The sequence below is a fragment of the Hipposideros armiger genome, unplaced genomic scaffold (assembly GCF_001890085.2).
Source record: "Hipposideros armiger isolate ML-2016 unplaced genomic scaffold, ASM189008v1 scaffold_148, whole genome shotgun sequence".
Lineage (NCBI taxonomy): Eukaryota > Metazoa > Chordata > Mammalia > Chiroptera > Hipposideridae > Hipposideros > Hipposideros armiger.
The window spans coordinates 1,586,491-1,606,670 of record NW_017731498.1 but is presented as its reverse complement, the minus strand read 5'-3'; the positions used below and the strand labels follow the sequence as shown (position 1 = coordinate 1,606,670).

At 40.9% G+C, this 20,180-nt stretch overlaps 2 protein-coding genes across 9 annotated transcripts in view; both read left to right on the top strand.

Annotated features, from left to right (window-relative positions):
- SETDB2 (SET domain bifurcated histone lysine methyltransferase 2) overlaps window positions 1–9,508 on the top strand; it is a 45,651-nt gene extending 36,143 nt beyond the window's left edge. For 3 of the 5 annotated variants that reach the window (XM_019650841.1, XM_019650838.1, XM_019650840.1), the window contains 3 exons: window positions 3,957–4,294; window positions 7,404–7,492; window positions 8,064–9,508. In XM_019650841.1, coding sequence (XP_019506386.1) covers window positions 3,957–4,294; window positions 7,404–7,492; window positions 8,064–8,181 — 545 coding nt within the window. In that variant the 3' untranslated portion in view covers window positions 8,182–9,508. The remainder of the gene's footprint in view (window positions 1–3,956; window positions 4,295–7,403; window positions 7,493–8,063) is intronic. The other 2 variants (XM_019650842.1, XM_019650839.1) reach the window with 2 other exon arrangements.
- A 1,851-nt stretch (window positions 9,509–11,359) lies between these two features.
- The window catches only part of PHF11 (PHD finger protein 11), a 31,674-nt gene continuing 22,853 nt past the window's right edge, over window positions 11,360–20,180 (top strand). For 2 of the 4 annotated variants that reach the window (XM_019650847.1, XM_019650846.1), the window contains exon 1: window positions 11,360–11,764. In XM_019650847.1, coding sequence (XP_019506392.1) covers window positions 11,504–11,764 — 261 coding nt within the window. In that variant the 5' untranslated portion in view covers window positions 11,360–11,503. Of the gene's footprint in view, window positions 11,765–14,370; window positions 14,493–20,180 lie in introns of all 4 variants that reach the window. The other 2 variants (XM_019650849.1, XM_019650848.1) reach the window with 2 other exon arrangements.

Sequence of the window (20,180 nt, the reverse complement as noted above, 5' to 3'; positions counted from 1 at the left end):
CACAGTAGCCCAGCTCCAGGTTGAGCTGTTGTTCAGCATCTTAGCTGTGGAGGGCAGTGTCACTGGCCCTCATATGTGGGATCCGAACCGGGACCCTCTGGCGTCCCAAGCCAGCTCCCAACCATCGCGCCACTCGGCTGGCCCAGATTTTCACCTTTTTAAATAACTAAAAAGAAAGAAGATGAATACTATTTAATGACACTTAAAAATGATACGAAATTATAATTCAGTGTCCAAAAAGTTTTACTGGAACAGAGCCCCACTCATGCATTTGCGTATTATTTCCGACTGCTTTCATGCTATAGCAGCAGATCTGAATAATCATGACAGGGACCATATGGCCCCAAAAAGCCTAAAACATTTACTATTTGGCCCCATACAGAAGTTTGCCGACCCCTTGTCTAGATGCCACCAGTGAGTGACCTGATGTGTGGCAGGAAAGAGTGGGGTGGACAGCTCTTAGTCTACATGGACTAGCGTTATCTGTGACTCTGGAAGCATTTCCACAACAGCCATTTCCTAACTCTGTTTGGGGCTCCTTTAGAAATAAAGCCAGCATTCCCCTGCAGGACTCCCCAGCCAGCGCTGCTGCAGGGGATGCTCAGCAAAAAGCCTAAGTGCTGCTACTCTGAGTGCTTGTATTTCAGTGTTAGCAGTCTTGCCGTAGTTAATGTTACAACTTGACAAACCTGGATTTTGGTACTTTGCATTTCAGTACATTCCCCAGTGGGGAGACATTGCTGAGAGATGACCCTTTTGGGAGAACTGATCAGCCATTACCTCTTCTCCCTTTGAGTTTCCTTGTATCTGCACTGCCAATTACTCACCTGGTCTTAAGGGTGGAGATTGAGGGAGGCAAGGCATCTCCTTGATAGAAAAGGTCTATTAAGAAAAGGCATTTTTGTATTATAATTTACCATTGTAGAGGAGGAAAACTGTTCCCATCTTAGGTTGTCTGTCTGGGGCCCTATAAATTAGGCTAACGACAGATCAACAAGATAAAAACAAGTTTATTACCATGTACATGTAACACAGAGGAGTACAGTAGTCCCCGTTATTCACCTGTTTGCTCTCCATGGTTTCAGTTACTCGCTGTTAACCACGGCACAGAAATATTAAATGGAAAATTCCAGAAATAAAAAATTCATAAGTTTTAAATTGCATGCCGTTCTGAGTAGCATGATGAAATCTCACACAGTCCCACTCCATACCACCCAGGACATGAATCACCCCTTTGCCCAGGGTATCCACACTGTGTATAATACCCACCCGTTACTCACTTACCGTATTTGCCGGCGTATAAGACGATTTTTTGGCCCTGAAAAATATGCCTCCAAGTGGGGGGTCGTCTTATCGCCAGGTACACTTCAGATAGACTGCCCATAGTGCTTGCCCCGTGCCATAGTGGCCTCCCGATGCCCGCCCACTTCATTCCACATACCGTTCAGGCATCAGCAGCGCTGCTGGGTGTATGCTCGGCTGTTATGCGATTTTGCGAGTGTGGTAAATTCAGGTTACCGTATATTTCTTTACATATGCATTGAAGATTCGCGATTTTGGCTATCATGGTGCCTGTTAGAATGTTGAAGAGCTCGCACTTGCGCACTAGTGAGGTCCCAGGGAGATGCTGATGCAAGGGTGGACCAGACTGCTATAGTGACAGGGCGGGCAAACAGGGAGCAGGGACCAATCAAATCAGGCTTTGTATACAGCCAACAGCCAACCACAATACTGCACCATTGTACAGTACAGCATAGAAAATGTCGACCAGTCAAACCCCTATCATCCCTATCATGGCACCAGCCAAAAGAAAGAAGTATGATGCAAATTTTAAACTGAAAGTTATAAACTTTGCTAAGGAAAATAATAATTGTGCTGCTGCAAGACAATATGGAGTAACAGAAAAGATGGTTCGGGACTGGAAATCAAATGAGAAAGCATTAAAGAGTATGCCAGGGGGTAAGTGTGCATTAAGAAGAGACACCCCACACTGGCCAGAACTCGAAAAACATGTAGCAGACATGGTGGCTCAACATCGCCAAAACGGTTATGTGGTGACACGAAATACAATACGCTTGTTTGCACTTCAATGGGCCAAATCAAATCTGATATTGTTTTACCTTTTATTTGGTGTGTGGAAGGTGTGCGGAAGAGGGGGTAGTCTTATACGGCGAGTATATAACAAACTCTGTATTTTGAGTGGAAATGTTAGGGGTCGTCTTATACGCCCAGTCATCTTATACGCCGGCAAATACGGTAGTAGCCATTTTGGTGATCAGGTTAACTGTCATAGTATCGCAGTGATTGTCTCCAAGTAACCCTTATGGTAGCTTAATGTTATGTCACAATGCCTACGTCATTCACCTCGCTTCAACTCATCACGTAGACATTGTACCTTCTCATATCATCTCAAATAAGGTTAGCACAGTACAATAAGGTAATTTGAGAGACCACATTCACATAATTTTTATTACAGTGTATTGTTATAATTGTTCTATTTTATTATTAGTTATTAATCTCTTACTATGCCTAATTTATAAATTAAACTTTATCATAGATATTTATATATAGGAAGAAAAAGTATGGAAAAACTATCCATAGTTTCAGGCATCCACTGAGAGGGTCTTTGAATGTATCCCCCAAGGATAAGGGGGGACTGCTCTCCACAGAGATGAGTAACTGAAAGAGGTGGCTTAGAACTCCAGCTTATCTAGAATCTAAACCAAAGAACAATAAATTTTTAAAGGCATGACAAGACAAAACGAAAGGAGTGGCAAATATATGGGAAACCAATGGTAGATACAGGTTACTTAGCAAGTGTTTTATGTTGATTTCTCTGGTTCAGTCTCCAGGATGATAAAGAGCAAACGTGGTCTCTGATGATTAACTTTTGTCCCTCCTGATAGGCAGAGATGCCTTTGTACATTTATGTCCTGCAGATAGGGGGAGGCAGAGAGCTTTTCCTGCATATGCTTGCCTTTAGCTCAAAAGAATTCTTATATCAAAGAGGCATATTTTAGGATGACATATTATGATTTCCTTCACCATTTGATGCATGTGAACCGTAATGAGTACGTTGATTTTGATCCTTTTTGTCATTTTCAGTGACCACTACAGTGTATAGAGCAGGCACTAAAAAAGTCAGTTGTGTACTGTTAGGGCTCACAAGTAATCCATGATTAAAGTATGAGTACATGTAGGAACACCAGCCAGCAACAGTAATGATTAAATCAAGAACATTAAGTTTAGAGAAATATAATTTCTTTCTGCCATTTAGGTGGCACAAGTGGCTTTTTAAAATAAATTACTTCATTTGACATGCATTCACACTTTTGAGTACTCTCAAAAATTATTTTCATTATTGGATAAGAAAATTATTAAGTTGTTCATCTTCTAAAGTATTATTGTTTGTAAAAAGTGTAACTATTGAATGGTCATCTAGCAAAAACACCGAACACTAATGTGTACAAAGTGCACGACAATACAGTTACTGTGGAGAGTGACTTCAGGATTTTCTCAGGCCTTTCATAGGTGTCTGAAAGGCCTAGCGTGTTCCCTAAACACCCACTGTTAACAGCTGTTTACAATATACTTAAAAGCAGATTCCAACGTTGAAAAGAGGTAAGTCAGTTTGTGAGGAGCAGAGATTAAATATAGTAACAGGAAGAAGCAGCATGTAGATTCATAAAAAGGCACTGATATAGTAGAAAGAAGGCAGACTTTGGAGCCAGCCATTTCTGGGTTTGTTACCCCACCTTGTTATTGTGGGTCAGGTGAATCCCCTAACCCCTTAGAGGTTCAAGTTTTTATTTGTAAAATTAGAGTACTGTCTACCTTAACACATTGTAAGGATTAGTGATAAGTAAAGCAACTAGCATTTAATTAGTATTGTTAATTTCAGCACTGTTGCTCAGCCCGGTATATTTCCTGACAATTCCTTCCAAAATGTTTATTAGTGGATTCAAGCTCAAACCAAGTTGAAGATTCTGACAACACTCTGCTGATTGAATCAGAGGTGATAGATATAACTAAATGTAGAGAAGAAACTCCACCAGAGGGCAGATATAACCAAGCAACCACATCGGATAATCAGAATGTTATGGAGTTTGAAGTTCAAATACTCAAACCCCAAGAGGAAAAATCTCCAGCATTTCAAAACCAGCAGGTCTTTTGTGATAAACAGTTGCCAAAGGAAACCAAGGATACTTCACCTGATTCTCTAAAGAAGTTCAGTAAAGGAAATGTGTTTTTATTGGATGCCACAAAAGAAGGAAATGTGGGCCGCTTCCTTAATGTGAGTATGGGCTGAGATTCACATTTCTATATAACTTCATTTCTGTGCTTCTTAACAAAATCATGAAGAAAATGTGATTAACAGATTCTAAAGCCAGACTACCTGGATTAGAATGCCAGGTTCCCGCGGTATGACCTTGGGCATGTTACTTGACCTCTTATGCCTCATTTTTCACCTCTATAATATGGGGATAATAATAACTGACTCATAGGATTAAATGAATTATATATACCGAATAAAGTGCTGAACTAGTACCTAGCACATAGTAAACATTTGCTTAAGAAAATGATAAGAAATGGCATGTAAGAAAATCATTTATGTTTTTATTGAAAGATTTTGAAGATTTATTATTTCCAAAAAATCACAGCGGGATACATAGAATAAGTTTCTCTTTTGAGTCTTATATAATCGGTCTTATTCAGAAATGCCTCTAATGGTTCAAAAAAATCAATTGGAGGTATTTATGTTTTACTTACACTCGGTAAGTTTTAAATGATTTAGTGGGTTAGTGTAGAAAACCAGTATATTTATCAGAATGTTGCATTTAACTGTTCTATTCCTTTTTTATTCCCAAACCATAATCATTTTCTATTTGTGTGTATGTTTGGGATATATGTGATGAGATTTATTTTCATTTATATACAGAAATATTTATGATTCCTCTGATTTTAAAGTTAATTGACACTGAAGTCTCCTGTCATCTTCATGATAAGTGGAATAATTTGTATTATTGGTCATATCTTCTGTGTAAGGTGGAATTGGAGTTACCTTGTGGCTTTCCTATTAGATTTCATCCTATCCTGCCTCCTGTCATGCATGGTTATTTTCACAATGTATAGCCCCAGGAACCCTACAGGGGAGAAAAAATCCCCGCCAACCTCAGCCCCAGTGTCTATATAGGTTCTCCTGTCTTTGGCGAACTGGACCATGTGGAAGCCCTGAACCACCCGATGGAGAGCTGAGCTGGGCCCTGCTGCGTGACTCCCTGATCGCTGGGCTCCCCTGTGTCCTTGCTTATCATATCCAGGAGAATGAAGAGAAGCCATGGAAGGAGGACAAGACACTAACCCCCTCCCTCCACAGAGCCTTTGGAAAGGTCCACTCTAGCACACTGCCGCCTGGATATGGTCTTCATTGTTCTCTTTGATCTGTATCAGAGCTCTTTTTCCTTCCTTTGGGTGAATAGTAGTACAATGGGCAGCCTTGACTTTGCTCTTAAAATGAAGGTGAAGGAAGGGCAGCATGCATGGCCCATGATTCTTACAGGCGTTCCCTTTGACACCTTTAAGATAAGCTCAATGCCTCTTTAAAATGTGACAGTTGAATGGTTTGAAATTTATGTGCAGTGATAATTTACATGTAATTGAGCTGCCACCAGAAGAGAAAATAAGAATTCTTAAGACAGAAAATCTTCTAAAACCAAAGAGTTTTTTCCTTGCTAGGTGAATCTGCTAATTTAGCTTGTTTTTCTCTCTCCTAGTTAGGAGAATACTTGGTTAACAGGGAATAGAATTCTCTCTTCCCTTCCTCTGTCCCTCAACTGCTGTTCTCTATTCCACTTTGACTTCAACACTATTGCCAAACATGTCAGCAGATCCATTAAAGAAGGATCCCTAGCAAAGGACTGTCATGGCTTTCTTTCCCATCAGCTACATTGAATGGTGGCTGCACCAGAATGATTGGGTTGGTTTCACCTGTTCCACTCAGCGCATCAGCCAGCTCCCTCCCTTGTTTATAGGAGAAAAACCAGGTTATCTTCCCCTCCCTCCTTCCTTGCCTCCCTTCCTCCCTTCTTTCTTTTCTTTCTTTTATTATTTTTTCTTTCTCTTTTTTAGTTTAATTTTCTACATAAATAATACATGTACATGATTTAAAAATTGAAATAAAGTAAAAAGCCGTACATAATACATACATACATACATACATACATACAGCTAAACAGAATTCTGTTTCAAGGTAGCTCTGAGCCTGCCAAGTAGGCACCATAGGGAAAGCCCATCAGCCCAAATTTTAATATGTATGGACAGGAAGTTATCATTGAAATTAAATGGTGGCAGACATGTCCAAGGACTATTATGAGAATTTGATTCTTTTATGAACCTGGTGATAGATGAATGTGTAGAGATGGCAGCTAGTGGCCAACAGAACAATATTAGAATGGTGATAATAGAAGGAAATAATATAATGTTTAGAAGCCTTGGAACAAGGATAAATAATGGTTGTGCTCAGCAGAAAAGAAATTGCTTATACGTGTCCCCTTTCCAAAGGGCCTGTTTAACTATGATGTAAAACTCAGGTTGTATACAGTCTTCATATTAAACTTTTTTGTTTTGTTAAAAAAAGAAACACCTTGAGAAGTACTCTGCCCCCATTTACCCTGCCCCCACTCCACCTTCTCTAGTAAAATTGTTTTTATTATAGTGTTTCTTTACTCAAATAGAAGTGTATCAATATGTGTTCTTATATCTCCCCTTTTCTAACATAAAAGATAGCATATTGTGTTCACTGTCCTATACCATATTTTTTAAACTAACAATATACCCTGGAGATCTTTCCAAATCAGTACACAGTGAGAGCTCCTCATTCTTTTGTTTGTTTTTGTTTATAGCTGCACTGAATTCCATTGTGTGGATATAGCAGAGTTTATTTAACCAGTTTTCTTTAGATAGGCATTTAGGTTGTTTCCAAACTTTTCCTGTTAAAAACTGCTCATTGAAGAATCTTACACATAGATACACATGCCCATGTATCTGTAGCACACATTCTCAGCTATGGGATTGCTGAATCAAAGGATAAGTGCATTTATAATAATGGTTAATATTGACAAATTATCTTGGGTAGGGGTTTATGCCATTTTGCATTTCTACCAGGAAGATATAAGAGTGTCAGAACAGGCTTTTCTGAATGGGTTCCCACTACTAACAGGATTGTAGTGAGCTATGATATTTTACATATTAGTTAACAAAAAAAGGAAAGAAACAAAAATAAGTGTGCTGTGGTAGAAACAGAATGGTAGTTAATGCTTCAGAGAACAAGTCATCAAACTTTATGCTATATCTAACCTGTTTTAATTTTGTTTTTTGTTTTTTGTGTGTTTTTTTTGTAACAGCATAGTTGTTGCCCAAATCTTTGGGTACAGAATGTTTTTGTAGAAACACATGACAGGAATTTTCCATTGGTGGCATTCTTCACCAACAGGTTTGAAATTTTTTTATATGATTTAATTTGGAAATTGTGACTTTAAAAATAACAATAGAAGAAACTAGATAGAGGGACAGGAATGGGAGGAAAAAAAGAAAAACATAAAAAGATATATGCTATATATAGCCCCTAATATCTGGTACCCTAGAATATTCAGTTCTCCCAAACTGTTCCTAATCAACATAATTTTAAACAGAAATTTTAATTCTTATTTCCTCTTAGAATTAATGCCTTAAAAGGGCTAAGGATGGCAGGTCTCACCCAGTTCAATTCAGGAGATAACACACTGCAGGCCTTATCACATCACCGGGTTCTACTGTGTGCAAAACACACTTCCTTCCTCATGGATATTGACAGATTTCTTCTTACTTAGGATTTTAGTACATTTGAAATAAAACTCAAATGACTGTTCTTCATAAAAGAGCATTCCTAATTGGTGGGTGCCAGGGAGAATAAACCCCGTTTTTAGGATGATTAATGTTAATATGAAAATTGATATAATCAAGTTTGGTTCATTTGGTAGCTATTCAAGGTAATTTATGACTATTTTTTAATTTCTACTTTCTAGGTATGTGAGAGCAAGAACAGAACTAACGTGGGATTATGGTTACGAAGCTGGGACTGTGCCCGAGAAAGAAATTCTCTGCCAGTGTGGCGTTAATAAGTGTAGAAAAAAAATATTATAAATCCGTAGCAAATGCCTGTTCGTGAAATGAGCTGATCAAGCTGAAATTAGAGCCGTGCAAAAGAGCCCTCCATCATCTGGTGGAATTACTTTCGGTTGTGAACCATCAAGAGAATTCCTCTGTTTACCTTTGTGGGGACAAGGGGTTCATTTGTGTGACTTAGAAATGCTAGGAACAAAATAAGGACATTTTCATATGCGTAGGTTACCTCTTTATGCTATTCAACTTGACATAAGTAGGATGGAAGTGTATATTTTATATGAAATGCTACTATACAATTTGTAACTTATTTGTAAATTATATACTAAGAGAAACATGTCACAATAGAATTCGGCTGTTCTTATTGTTTTTGTGATTATTATCTTTGAGTTCATGCTCCCAACGGGCCTAATTTTACATTTTTACCTGCAAAATTTACTTATGTTTAATTCCTGGCCAGTCATTTACCATTATGAGCCTGAAGGTGGGCAAAACAGCCTGAAGAATACAGCTCCAAGAAGCACTGTCCCATCAAGCCATTTGAGTGAGAAAGGGGGAGAACCTCTCCTATGGGGAAGGTTTTGGCAGTGAAACTTTGTTTCCACCAATTCCCTTTATTTCTTCAATACAAACACAGACCAGAAAAGAGGGAATAGAAACCTGGAGGAGTTGGAAGACTTTTGTTCTAATAGAGTGGAGCCATAAGAAAAGGAAACCTGGAAAGCAGGCCGACTTGGCTTATTCAGGCCAGAAGAGATTGTGTTGGGCAAGAATTTAATTTAAAAAACAAAACTGAGCTGCAAAGTCTGAAACAGCCCCTTGGATTCTCCTGGGCATGATGTGCAAATTGTTTTTTCTAGAGAAAAAGGGAATTAACTTTGATATGGGTTACCTAGCCCTGATCATCTATCTAGGAAAGGGGGGTAGGAATCTCCAAGAGTGAAAACTAATTTTATCCTTAACAAAGGTGTACATTTGGCTGCCAAGGGGGAGCCCTTGGACCCAGGATGGGAATACTAGCTCAAAAAGGACTAATTAAAAAGTTTGGTTCTTGAGAGATTTTTTTTTTCTTTTTTCTGAACTTGATTCTGGGTTTAGTGTGGTTACCTTTCAAACAAAAATGTATTCTAAGTTTAGACCCAATTTAATTTCTTAAAAATATTGAACTAGATGAAAATTCAACTTGAAATTGTTTTACAGAGTGGAAAACCACAGAACTAGGAAAAGGAACAAAAAATTACAACGCAACAGCCTATAGACAGAAGAAAATTGAGAAGTCTATTTATTCACAGTAAAGATGCAGGAACTGTAGACAGTACACTAAAATAAAGTGACAACACTTGATCAATATGGGAAATATTTTTGTGTTGAAATCCTGACATCTTGATCTACTTCAATCTGTACTGCTTCACAGCTATTATCTTCCATCAGTGTCCTAGAGATTGTCTTTGTCTCTTATGTCAGATCTGTTTCCAGTTAAGTCTCATTATTTCTGTTTTCTTTGGTTTACTTCCACATACTGGTGAAGCATATCCTCACAAAAAGCTTTTGAAAAGGAAAAGTGAGGTAAATATTTTGAGACTTTGCATGTTTGAAAATGTTATTGTACCCTTACACTTGATTACTACTTCGGCAGGGTATAGAATTCTTGAGTAGCCTCCATGGCCAGTTTTGAAGGCATTAAGCTTCCAGTGTTGCTGTTGGGAAGTCTGAAATATGTTCTCGCTTATAATTTCCAGGCTGACTGTTGGAAGTCAGGTGCCATTCTGTTCTTTTTGTGTATATGAACTAATTTGTATCTCTCATGAAGCTTATAGCATTGCTTTGTCCCAATGTTCTGTTCCTGGTAAGGGCCCATTTTCATCCCTTGTACCAGGTGCTTGGTGGGATTTTTCAGTTTGAAAACTTTGTGCTTTAGTTCAGGGAAGTTTTTTGAACTGTTTCTCTAATGATTCCTCATCTGTTCTCTTTCTAGAATTTCTGTTATCCAAATATTGGGCTCTCCAGGATTGGTTCTCTAATTTTATTACTTTTTCTCATAATTTTCCGCTCTGTCTAATTGCTGTACTTTCTGGGAGATTTCCTCAACTTAATTTTCCAATTTGTCTAATGAGTTTTATTTTTCTGGTCTCAGATTTTAAATTTCTAGAGTTCTCTTCTCTGAATGTTCTCTAAAAGCATCCTGGTTTTGGTTCATGATTGTATCTTAGATCTTTGAAAATACTGTTTGTGTGCTTACACATACATACATATATTCATATATATTTTCTTCTTCACATAGTCTGTGACCTCAGAGTTTCAGTTCTTTGTTTTTCCTGTATGTTTCCTTTGGTCATTGTTTTCATGTTATATAGGCTTTCCTCAGTTAGTGATCTTGGTGTTTTACTCTTAAGAGTGGAACATTAAAAAGCTAAAATTATAAACTGAAAGCGGGGGAAGGGGTTATTGAACTGCTTCATTATGACCTAACTGAGCTGTTCAGTCTCTAATTCAGTCTCTTTAGACTTTCTTTTTGGCCTGGCAAAGAATACAGGCACACCTCTGAGATATTACAGTTCAGTTCCAGATCACTGTAATGAAGCGAGACTCACAGTAAAGCAAGTTGTAATGTTTTTGCTGGTGGAGGGTCTTGCCTTCAATTTGTAAAAAATGTAACACCTGTTAAGTGCAATAAATAAAGCCAAGCGCAGTGAAATGAGGCACGCCTGTAGTCGCCCATTCACCTGCTTGAATTCAGAAAACTTGGCTGTAAGTCTGCTCTTTTCTCTCGTTTGCAGCCCTACACTCTTGCTTCTGTGATCCATTTATTTGTCAAGACTATCCAAGTTACCTTTTTAATATAGTTTCTCTTTTCTGCTGTTTCCAAGTTGCCTCCTTTCCTCTCTTTAAAACGTGTTTAAATTGCAAGACCTCCAGTTTTCCTTTAATTCCTCAGCAAACCACCAATTATATGGTTCTTTTCCAAAACAACTTACTTTTTAACTGTAATTTCATGCATTTTTATGTTCTCTACATATTTGTTAACATGCACTGAAAACCTCTCGTATGGTGCTTTGTACCTCATGGGTGCCAAATAAAGGCATGTGACTGGCAACTGGAATTACGATCCGTTAATTCTGCGTCCATTCTTACACCTTTCTGGCCAAACTCGGTGAGATACAGTTTTTAGAAGACACGGGTAACCCCTCAGGAGAGCAGTCGTTTCTCCAGCTGAGTCCAGGGGCTTTGGCCACCCACCTTTCCTCCAGCCATCGTCGAGGAAAGGGCGGGGGCATGTTGAGGAGCACGTAGGTGTTTTTAAAACAATACAGTTCCATTTCAGACTCGGATCCAGAAAAGAAAGATGCGAGCTCCTGTCTGGATGAGAACCTCATCTGTCGCATTTCTTCTCGCTCGGGACTTTTTCCTGGGCAGGGGAAATCAGTCATCACAGATTTTACGAAAACGAAAGGCAACTGCTGAACTTCCGGAAGCGCTGGCGCAACGCTCAGCGGTCGGGCGGCAGCGGAGAGCACAGCCATGGACCCTTCGTCGCGGCCTTTGTCCAAGTCGGCCGGCAACGCCAAGTTCTCCGAGACCTCGGACGCGTTCCTCCACCCCACCGGTGAGCAGCACGCGGGGTGACAGAGGTTGGGGGTGGGGTGCGGCCGAGCGGGATCCCGCAAAGACAGGTCTGGCCCAGGGCCTGCTCACACTGATCGCGGCCGTTCGGGGACCCGGCACCCGCCTCCGGAGCCGCAGAGGCAGCGCGGATGAACTTGACTCCGCAGCGGTTGGCCCCTCTGTGTTCATCCCGCAGTGGCCCTGGTGGCAATTGTGCAGTGGCGGGTATGACTTCCATTTACCTCTCCCACTGCTGATAGGACAGCCCATTGCTACGGTTCTACTCCATTAGGAATGCGGGCATCAAGAAAACCCCGCTTAAGGGCTGGCTGAGTGGCTCAGTTGGTTAAGAGCTCGCTCAAGAGTTTGAGCTCTGAATAACAGTGGTTTGAGTCAGCCCGAGCTGAGCAGCCGCGGAGCTGCCAACAGGTGGCGGGATGGCTCAGCTAAAAAAAAAAAAAAAGAAAGAAAGAAAACCCCGGGTAAACTCCGGTGGGTTTTCTCACCAAGCATAGCTCCACCTAACTGTAAAACAATGCAGTCGGAGAAGTGCCGGGGAGAAAAGTAGGCATTTCACCACCCTTCTTGAAGAGAAGTGGGCAGCTGGATCTCAGGAAGCAGTTTGGAAAGTTTCCCCAGAAAATGTGATGTTTTTTGGAACCATTCCCTCCTCTCCATTTAGTAGTTCAAGCTCTGCCCTCTCCATGAGTAAGGCAAAGTAATGACAGTCAAGTCTTCTGACAGGGCTCCTTCCCTTCACTTCAGTTACTACCGTGTGCCAGGCTCAGGGCTAGGTACTAGCAATAGGAAGATGAGGTAGGCAGACCTCGCCCTAGAGAATCTAGTAGGCAGCTCGCATAGGACCTGGTAAGAACAACAGAGGCACAATAAGGGGCTCCTAACTAAGCCAGGTGTTCACAGAAAACTTTTTGGAGGTGAGGATGTTGGATCTTAGTTTTGAAGGGCAAGTCAACCAAAGGTAGAAAAGTTGAAAGGGTGCTCCAGACAGAGGTAATGACATACGAATAAAGGCCCCCACCACAAAACATCATAGGTGGCAACCACAAGCCAAACAGTTAAATATTTCAGCTAATATATATATATATATATATATATATATATATATATATATATATATGGCATGCAAGATGAGGAGTTTGGAGATGAGGTTCCATTCTGACCTTTTCACCAAACTCCAGACTCAGAAACAACTTTATCAATGCCCGGAATGAACTCTAACTGAATATGTCTCAAAGAACTCTTGTTTCCACACACACCCGCGTATGCAAATCGGCTCAACCACCAGCCTTCCCGGTTCCATTCACCCAGTTGCTCAGGCCAAAACCCTGAACATTGTTAGTGCCACTCTTTCCTCCTCACCTCCATCTAATGCAAGACAGACCAGTCAGTCCTGTCTTCAGAGTATATCCTGACTGCTTCTCACCGCCTGCATTACCACCTTCATCACTACCTTCCAAGGCCAGGCCACCATCATCTCCTGCCTGGATTATTGGTCTCCTGGCTTCTACCCTAGCCTCTCATATAGATAGGACTGCACAGCAGCCAAAATGATGTTTTGTTTTGTTTTTGTTTTTTAAAAAGCAAATGTGATTCTCCTACTTAAAGCCCTCCAACAGTCTCTCATTACTTTCAGAATAATCTCTCACTCTGGCTTACAGTGCACCCCCTGCCCATGTGATAACTCGGCCACACTCACTGCCTTGATGACTCTAAGCCCCGAAACCTGTCCCTGCCTCAGGGTCTTTCCATTTGCAACACATTTCTCACTTCCCCAACATGTTCAAGTCTCTGCTCAAACGTATCCGCCACAGCCCTGCTAGTCCATTCTCTGTAAAAGAGCACCATCCCCACAGCCCTCATGACTATACCTCCTTTCTGTGCTCTGTTTTTTCAAAGCACTTATCACCTACCTGAAAAAAATACTTGTCTCTACTACTAGAATATAAGTTTCATGAGAGTTGAAACTCTTATTCTCTGCTTTGTTTCTAGTGCCTAGAACACTAGTACATAGTAAGTGTTTGTTGAAGGAAGGAAGGTTTGTATGTATCACTGAGGAGCTTGGCTTCTATTCTGTAGGCAATGGAGAAGAGTCTTTGTCGCAGGAGAGAAATGTGGACAGAGATACATTTTGGATAGATCACTCTGGCAGCAGCCTGAGAAATGGAGTGGAGTCATGAGAGGGAAAGTGAAAGCAGGGAGATGAGATTGTTGGACCAGGTGAGGGGCAGTGAGGGCAGGGCAGTCCACCTTTCACACTGCTGCTCCTCCTCTTAAACACATAACATACATACACCTGTGCCTGTACACAGAGAAGTCAGGGCATGGGACTTCTGGTGTTAAATAGGACCTATTGGCTGCAAATAGCACAAAAACAATTTGATCTAATTTAAGCAAAAGGGATGCTTGTTACTGGGAAGCAGGGAGACCAGACTCACAGGCTCCAGGAGCATAGATGCCGTAGCATTTTCCAGAAAGGGCCAGGAATTAGCACCTGAGAAACCATCATAAACTTTTACAGCACTCCCCTCTGTCTCATTTCTGCATCTCTCATCATATCTGCTTTGTTCTTCTCTTTCTTTGGTCCAGTTTTCCTGATAATGGGATAGAAGATGGCTACCTTCACAGCCTCCCAGTGTTTACATCTCCTTCAAGAAACCAGCCCAATCTGAACTAAAATTACGAATTCTGTATGTCTGGGAGATGGGCAGGTAGGTCCTCTGGGACTGTCAGCTGGACCTAGGGAAGTAGAGTCACAGTACAAACATGACTGCTGGGGGTCATCCCTGCATGTGACTGTGAGCTAGACAGATACCTAAAGCAGGTCACTGAACATCCTATTCCTTGGCTGCTCCCTGCCCCTCTGACACAACACACGCATGCTTATTCCTGTTCGTACATCCTAAAGCTGTCCCCAGCAGTGCTCTCTGGCTATCCCAAATACACATTCAGTCATGCTTAACTTCTCCCAAAGTTATAACCAGTCACGTCATCCAGAGACAATGTGATAGAACCATTCATTTTCTAAGTCCGTTACTAAGTTCATTACCAAGCCTCTAGGTAGTGTCTCCTCTTCTGTTTTGGTCTTCATCCAATTCAGGTATTCTGTCACTGGACTCCGAGATAAAGCTGACTTTTCCTTCACATCTGATATGTAATGAAAGAACTAAAATAGTAAACTGTAATGAAAAGGAGGAAAGCAGAAGAAACTTCCAAGCCAGCACCATAAATCAGTTGCCAGTCCAGAACATACAGAGCCGCACTGGAAAAGGGCTGTAAATGGAATTACAGGATTAGTGAATCTTAGTCCGTCGGTTTCATTCATTTCTCTAGTGGCGGAGTATGTTCTTTGGCCATCCTGTCTGGCTACCCAAGATTCGGTCCTCATGATGGGTTGCCCTTGTCTAATGGCCTTTGGGCCATCTCTGGGAAGAGAAGCATTGGGAAGACACCCATGACATTGCAAAGGCTGTGACCTTAGCATTCCCTTCTCAGATGGAGCTGGGCCAGGAGATTGCCTAAGAGACCTGGCTGTGTTGATTTGAGTTAGTCATAGTTCACGTGTTCCTGGCTGGCGATTTTTCTGCGGCTTTATTCTATAGAACCTTTGCTGGCTCACAGTTTCATTTTTGAGAATTCTTGTCAGGTTACTGTCTGTGAGTCCTCAGCACCCGGTAAAAGGATGCTGGGAAGCCCTGCTGATCTTCATTGTTCTTAGTTAGTCTCAGTTACTGATGGAGACCAAGAGACTCTTCCCTAAAATGTCCTAGCCCCCATGATACACCTATCCCTTAGTGTCTGAGTCTGTATAGTTCCTGAGTTCAAATGGTGGGGATATCAAGTTATCCAAGTGTATTTGATCCATGATTTTCAGATGAAAGGTAGCAAGCATTCAGGTAGTGAGGGATGCTGTGTGTAAAAGTCTCTAATGTGATACCCCCAGCTACAAAGAGTTATGTGCATCTTCCAGTCTAGAAGAATAAACAAGTTAGAAGAGCCAAGCTCTTTTAAGAAACTGTGATGAGGGGGTGTTTTAGCAGGAAAAAGCCATTAGGGGAATCCTGTGTGTCCCACCTTGGGTTTCTGTCCATTGGCACTGGAAACAAGTCTCGGTTTCAGCCCAGCAATGCTGCCACCACCACTGTATTCTTAGGTACCAAGACCGGAGGAGCCTGTGGACTTGGTTCAGATGGGCACAGAGTCCCCAGAGCAATCACAGGGGGCGAAGTCAGGGGTCAGCGGCCTGACAGCTCAGCCTGATGCAGCACCTCGCTGAAGGTCCTGCTTTGCACAGTAAAGGGTAACACTGGGATAACGGCTAGCTCTTGTACAGCAGGGGGCGCTGCATATCCTATCAAACATTATTGTAGTATTTTATTAGGGAATATTAGCACTAGTAATTTAACTGACACTTTTTTTAAGCCTATGCGTTCTTTACAAATTTTAATGTCTAGTAAGAGTGTTTTTAAAATAAGAACACAATAGTCTATCAAAGTAGACTTTGGGACTGAGGTGAATAAAATATTGGGATTTCCCCCCCCCCATTTTTATCCTAGGATAGGGGCTTTGTGTTGTCAGATATTAAAATATATTCTGAATTGTTGAAAATTGTAAAGTGTGGTATTGGTGGAGGAAGTGACAGGTCAATGGAACAAAACAGAAGTCTAGGAACAAGCCCAAATGTATGTAATAATTAAATAGATGACAAGGAGATTGTTACATTAGTGGCTAACCATTATGAAAATGTTAGGTCTCCATCTCATTCTTAACAACAAAATTAATTTCATATTAATATTTTAATGTAAAACATAAATTAAAATTTTAGAATAAAATAGAGGTGTTTTCTAAGTGATGTCCCCCTCTCTCAAGAGTAGAAACTATAAAATAAAAGATTGCTATAATTTCATCTATTAAAATACATTTAAGCATTCTGTATTGATTATCAAAGAATATTATAAACAGGGGCCGGCCGAGTGGCTCAGTTGGTTAAGAGTGTGAGCTCTGAGCAACAGAGTCGCTGGTTTGATTCCCACATGGGCCAGTGAACTGCGCCCGAGCTCTGCCAACAGGGTGGCAGGATGGCTCAGCTGGTGAGAGTATGTGCTCCTAACAACAAAGTTGCTGGTTCGACTCCCGCATGGGATGGTGGCCTACACCCACCCGCAACTAAGATTGAACATGCACCTTGAGCTGAGCATTGGAGAGCTGCCCACGGGTGGCCCGATGGCGACTAAACTTGGAGCTGAGCTAGCTGCGGCCTCTGCAACTAAGATTGAAGGACAACTTGGCTGTTCCCCTTCCCCAATTACCCAATAAAATCTTAAAAAAAAAAAAAGAATATTATAAACAAAGTTAAAAGACCACATATATGACTAACAAAGGTTTAATATCCTAAATACATGACAAACTCTTATAAATCAATAAGAAAATAGTGAATATAACCCTATAGAAAAAAATGAGCTAAAGATATCAGTGCCAGAGAAGAGCTGTCAGAGCCACCTTATGGTCTGTTAAATTCATAGTTATATATTTTGATCCACTTCTCCCTGTACTTCATGTTCTTTCTTTTGACATGGTCATCTAATTTTCTACCTGTACCTTTATGTTTTTAAATTGGGTAGGCAGATATCCTCTTTTTTTTCAAAGTTTCCTTCACTGTATGTGCCCATTTTTTCTAAATCATCTTTTTTTTTCCCAAGTTCTTTAAAATAACCTTCTTGGGATTTAAGTTGAAATGACATTAAACCTAAAACATTTGGGGTAGAATTGACAGCATTCTAATGTACAGCGTCCCTATCCAGGAGCACAGTATTTCCATATATTGAGGTTGAGTAAAACAACTCTTTCATCTTGTTATTCCCCTGCTCAAAAATCCTTCCTCAAAAATCCTTTCACCGTCAGTTTCTCAAATTCTTTTCCAGCTTCCTTTACACAGGCTCTCGTCTTCAGCCCAGCTAGTTTTCTGTCTTCCCATCAGTCCTCTTGGCTTTTACCCACATCACTGCTTCTGTCTGCAAAGCCCCTCCCACCCCCAAGCCCCTTTCTCTCCATCTCCAGGTTGTACCTGCTCAAGGCCCAAGCCCATGACAACAGTCCATCTCCCGGGGAGCACTTTCTCCTCTATACAGAGCATGCATTGTGTTTCCCACTCAGCTAGCACCATTTATTCTGTTATTCCATTTTCCTAATTGCTCTTTGGTCTCCTGTTTATTTTGTAAGCTTCTTGCAGAAAATTCAGTCTCGTTTCTTTATGTCCTCTGCTGTGCTCCTCCTGGACAGTAGCCACTCACCCCATATGGCTGTTAAGCACTTAAAATGTGCCTCATCCAGCTGAGATGTGTAAGCGCAAAGTACAATGTTTCAAAGACTCGGTACAAAAGAATGAATTAATAATTTTTAGGGCCGTCCGAGTGGCTCAGCTGGTTAAGAGCTCACTTGGGAGCACCAGCTCTGAGCAGCAGGGCTGCGGTTCAGATCCCACATTGAGGGCCAGTGACGCTGCGCCCTCTACAGCTAAGATGATGAACAACAGCTCGACATGGAGCTAGGCTACTATGAGTTGCCAGCGACAATGTAGACTGCAGCGGGGCTGCAGTGGGCTGCGGTGAGCTATGTGAGTGGCTGGCAGCCGGCGAGAGCTGCCATGTGCAGCTGACCAATGACCGGAGACTGATTGCCTCACCCTGGAAGAGCGCAATGATCATACCAACATGGGCCAGAGAGCGACGTCCTCCACAACTAAACTGAAGAGCAAAACAGCAATTTGTCTACCTGTCTGTTCTCCTTCCCCGATTCCCCAACGCTGTTCCCCTCCCCCAATTCCCCAATAAAATCTTAAAAATAATAGTAATAATAATTTTTATATTGATTAAATTTTGAAAGGATAATACTTTCAAAATGATCTACTCTGAGGAGTCAAGAAAAGGTCCCTGTGAAGTGATGCTTGACTTGAACTCTGGAAGTTGAATAAGAATCAACTGTATTTATGTAATGGGAGTTTTTGTCAGCTGGAGAGGGGATGGAGAGGAAGGGCACCCCAGGTCACAGGTAGTACATTGCTAAAAACACAGACACAGGATGCAGGAAAATACATTTGGTACTCAGGGAAGACCAGTGTGGCTAGAGCTGAAAGCCTGAGCACAAAGGGAATAAGACTTTTGGATTCCTTCTCCCAAGTCCAGTACAGTTCCCAAGAGTTAGATAAAGACAATAACTTAAAGTAGATACTTTAACCAGCCCAAATCATAGTCATTACTTGGCAAGTACTTACTATTTGCCAAGCACTGCATTCAGCGCCTAACTCTTGTTTTGTGAACTGTTATGTCCAGACATTGGCATATGAGATGAACAAGACAAATAGTCCCTCTATTGTCATTCAAATTTTACTTATTTAATTCTCATAAAAATCCTTTGATGTTACAAAATGAAGCTTAAATGAGTCAGCAACTTGCCATAGGTCAAGTGTATTTAGTTGAATTAAAATTAATTTCACTTGTTTCTTTTTGCTTTGTATTATGAGGTTCCTAGAAATGTTTCAGTTACAGCTGTCGTTCACATTTCTGGCTTGAATTATGTTTCTGTTGTGAATGGCACTGGTCTAGAGCACCCAGCACAAATCAATGGTTGTTTTGACATGAATGAAAAGCATCAGCTAGCTCATTTCATTTCATCTGAGGGGTTTCCTCTCAATCTCCCCTGCCCCGTTCTCTTGGTTGGTGGGGAGCAGGAGAGACTACTAACTTGTATCCCCACTAGGTAGGACCCAAATCCAAGAAACAGAAATGAATTCAAGAAGAAACTCATCAGAATGTGAAATAAATACTTGCTCCAAAGTGCAGTCTTCTGACTTTGTGAAATGCAAGATCTAATTTAAGAGAGATACCAAGAGATCTACACTCCTGAATAACACAAATGACTTTAAGGAACTGCTGAAGCGATTGACCTCATCTAAATTTAAAATTTCACCATTAAATGGTAAAATAAATCTTTCTTTCAAAACTAGATTAAAGTGTTTTCTACTTCAGAAAACCTAATAAATAAGAGGATGAACACTGGAAAGGGCAAAGACATTGCACATTGAATGGATACTTGTGGCCAAATTAATAGCAAACTCAGGGAAGGTTACCTCCCACAGACACCCCTGATGAGATATTGGGAACATCTGGCTTTCTTCTTCCTTTCTGACTCTACCCTTTTCTTCCTAGCTCTCCTTCTCCTAGGGTTCTTTCTTTTCTTCCATTCTTCTCTTTAAAAAAAAAAAATCAATTTCCTACCTTCATATATCTTTCTCTCGTAATGTATTATGCTAGATTAAAGCACATTTAAATTTAAGGTGCATTGCTCATTTACTTCCTTAATTCACCCCAAATTTATTTTTGAATAAAATACAACATAGCTAG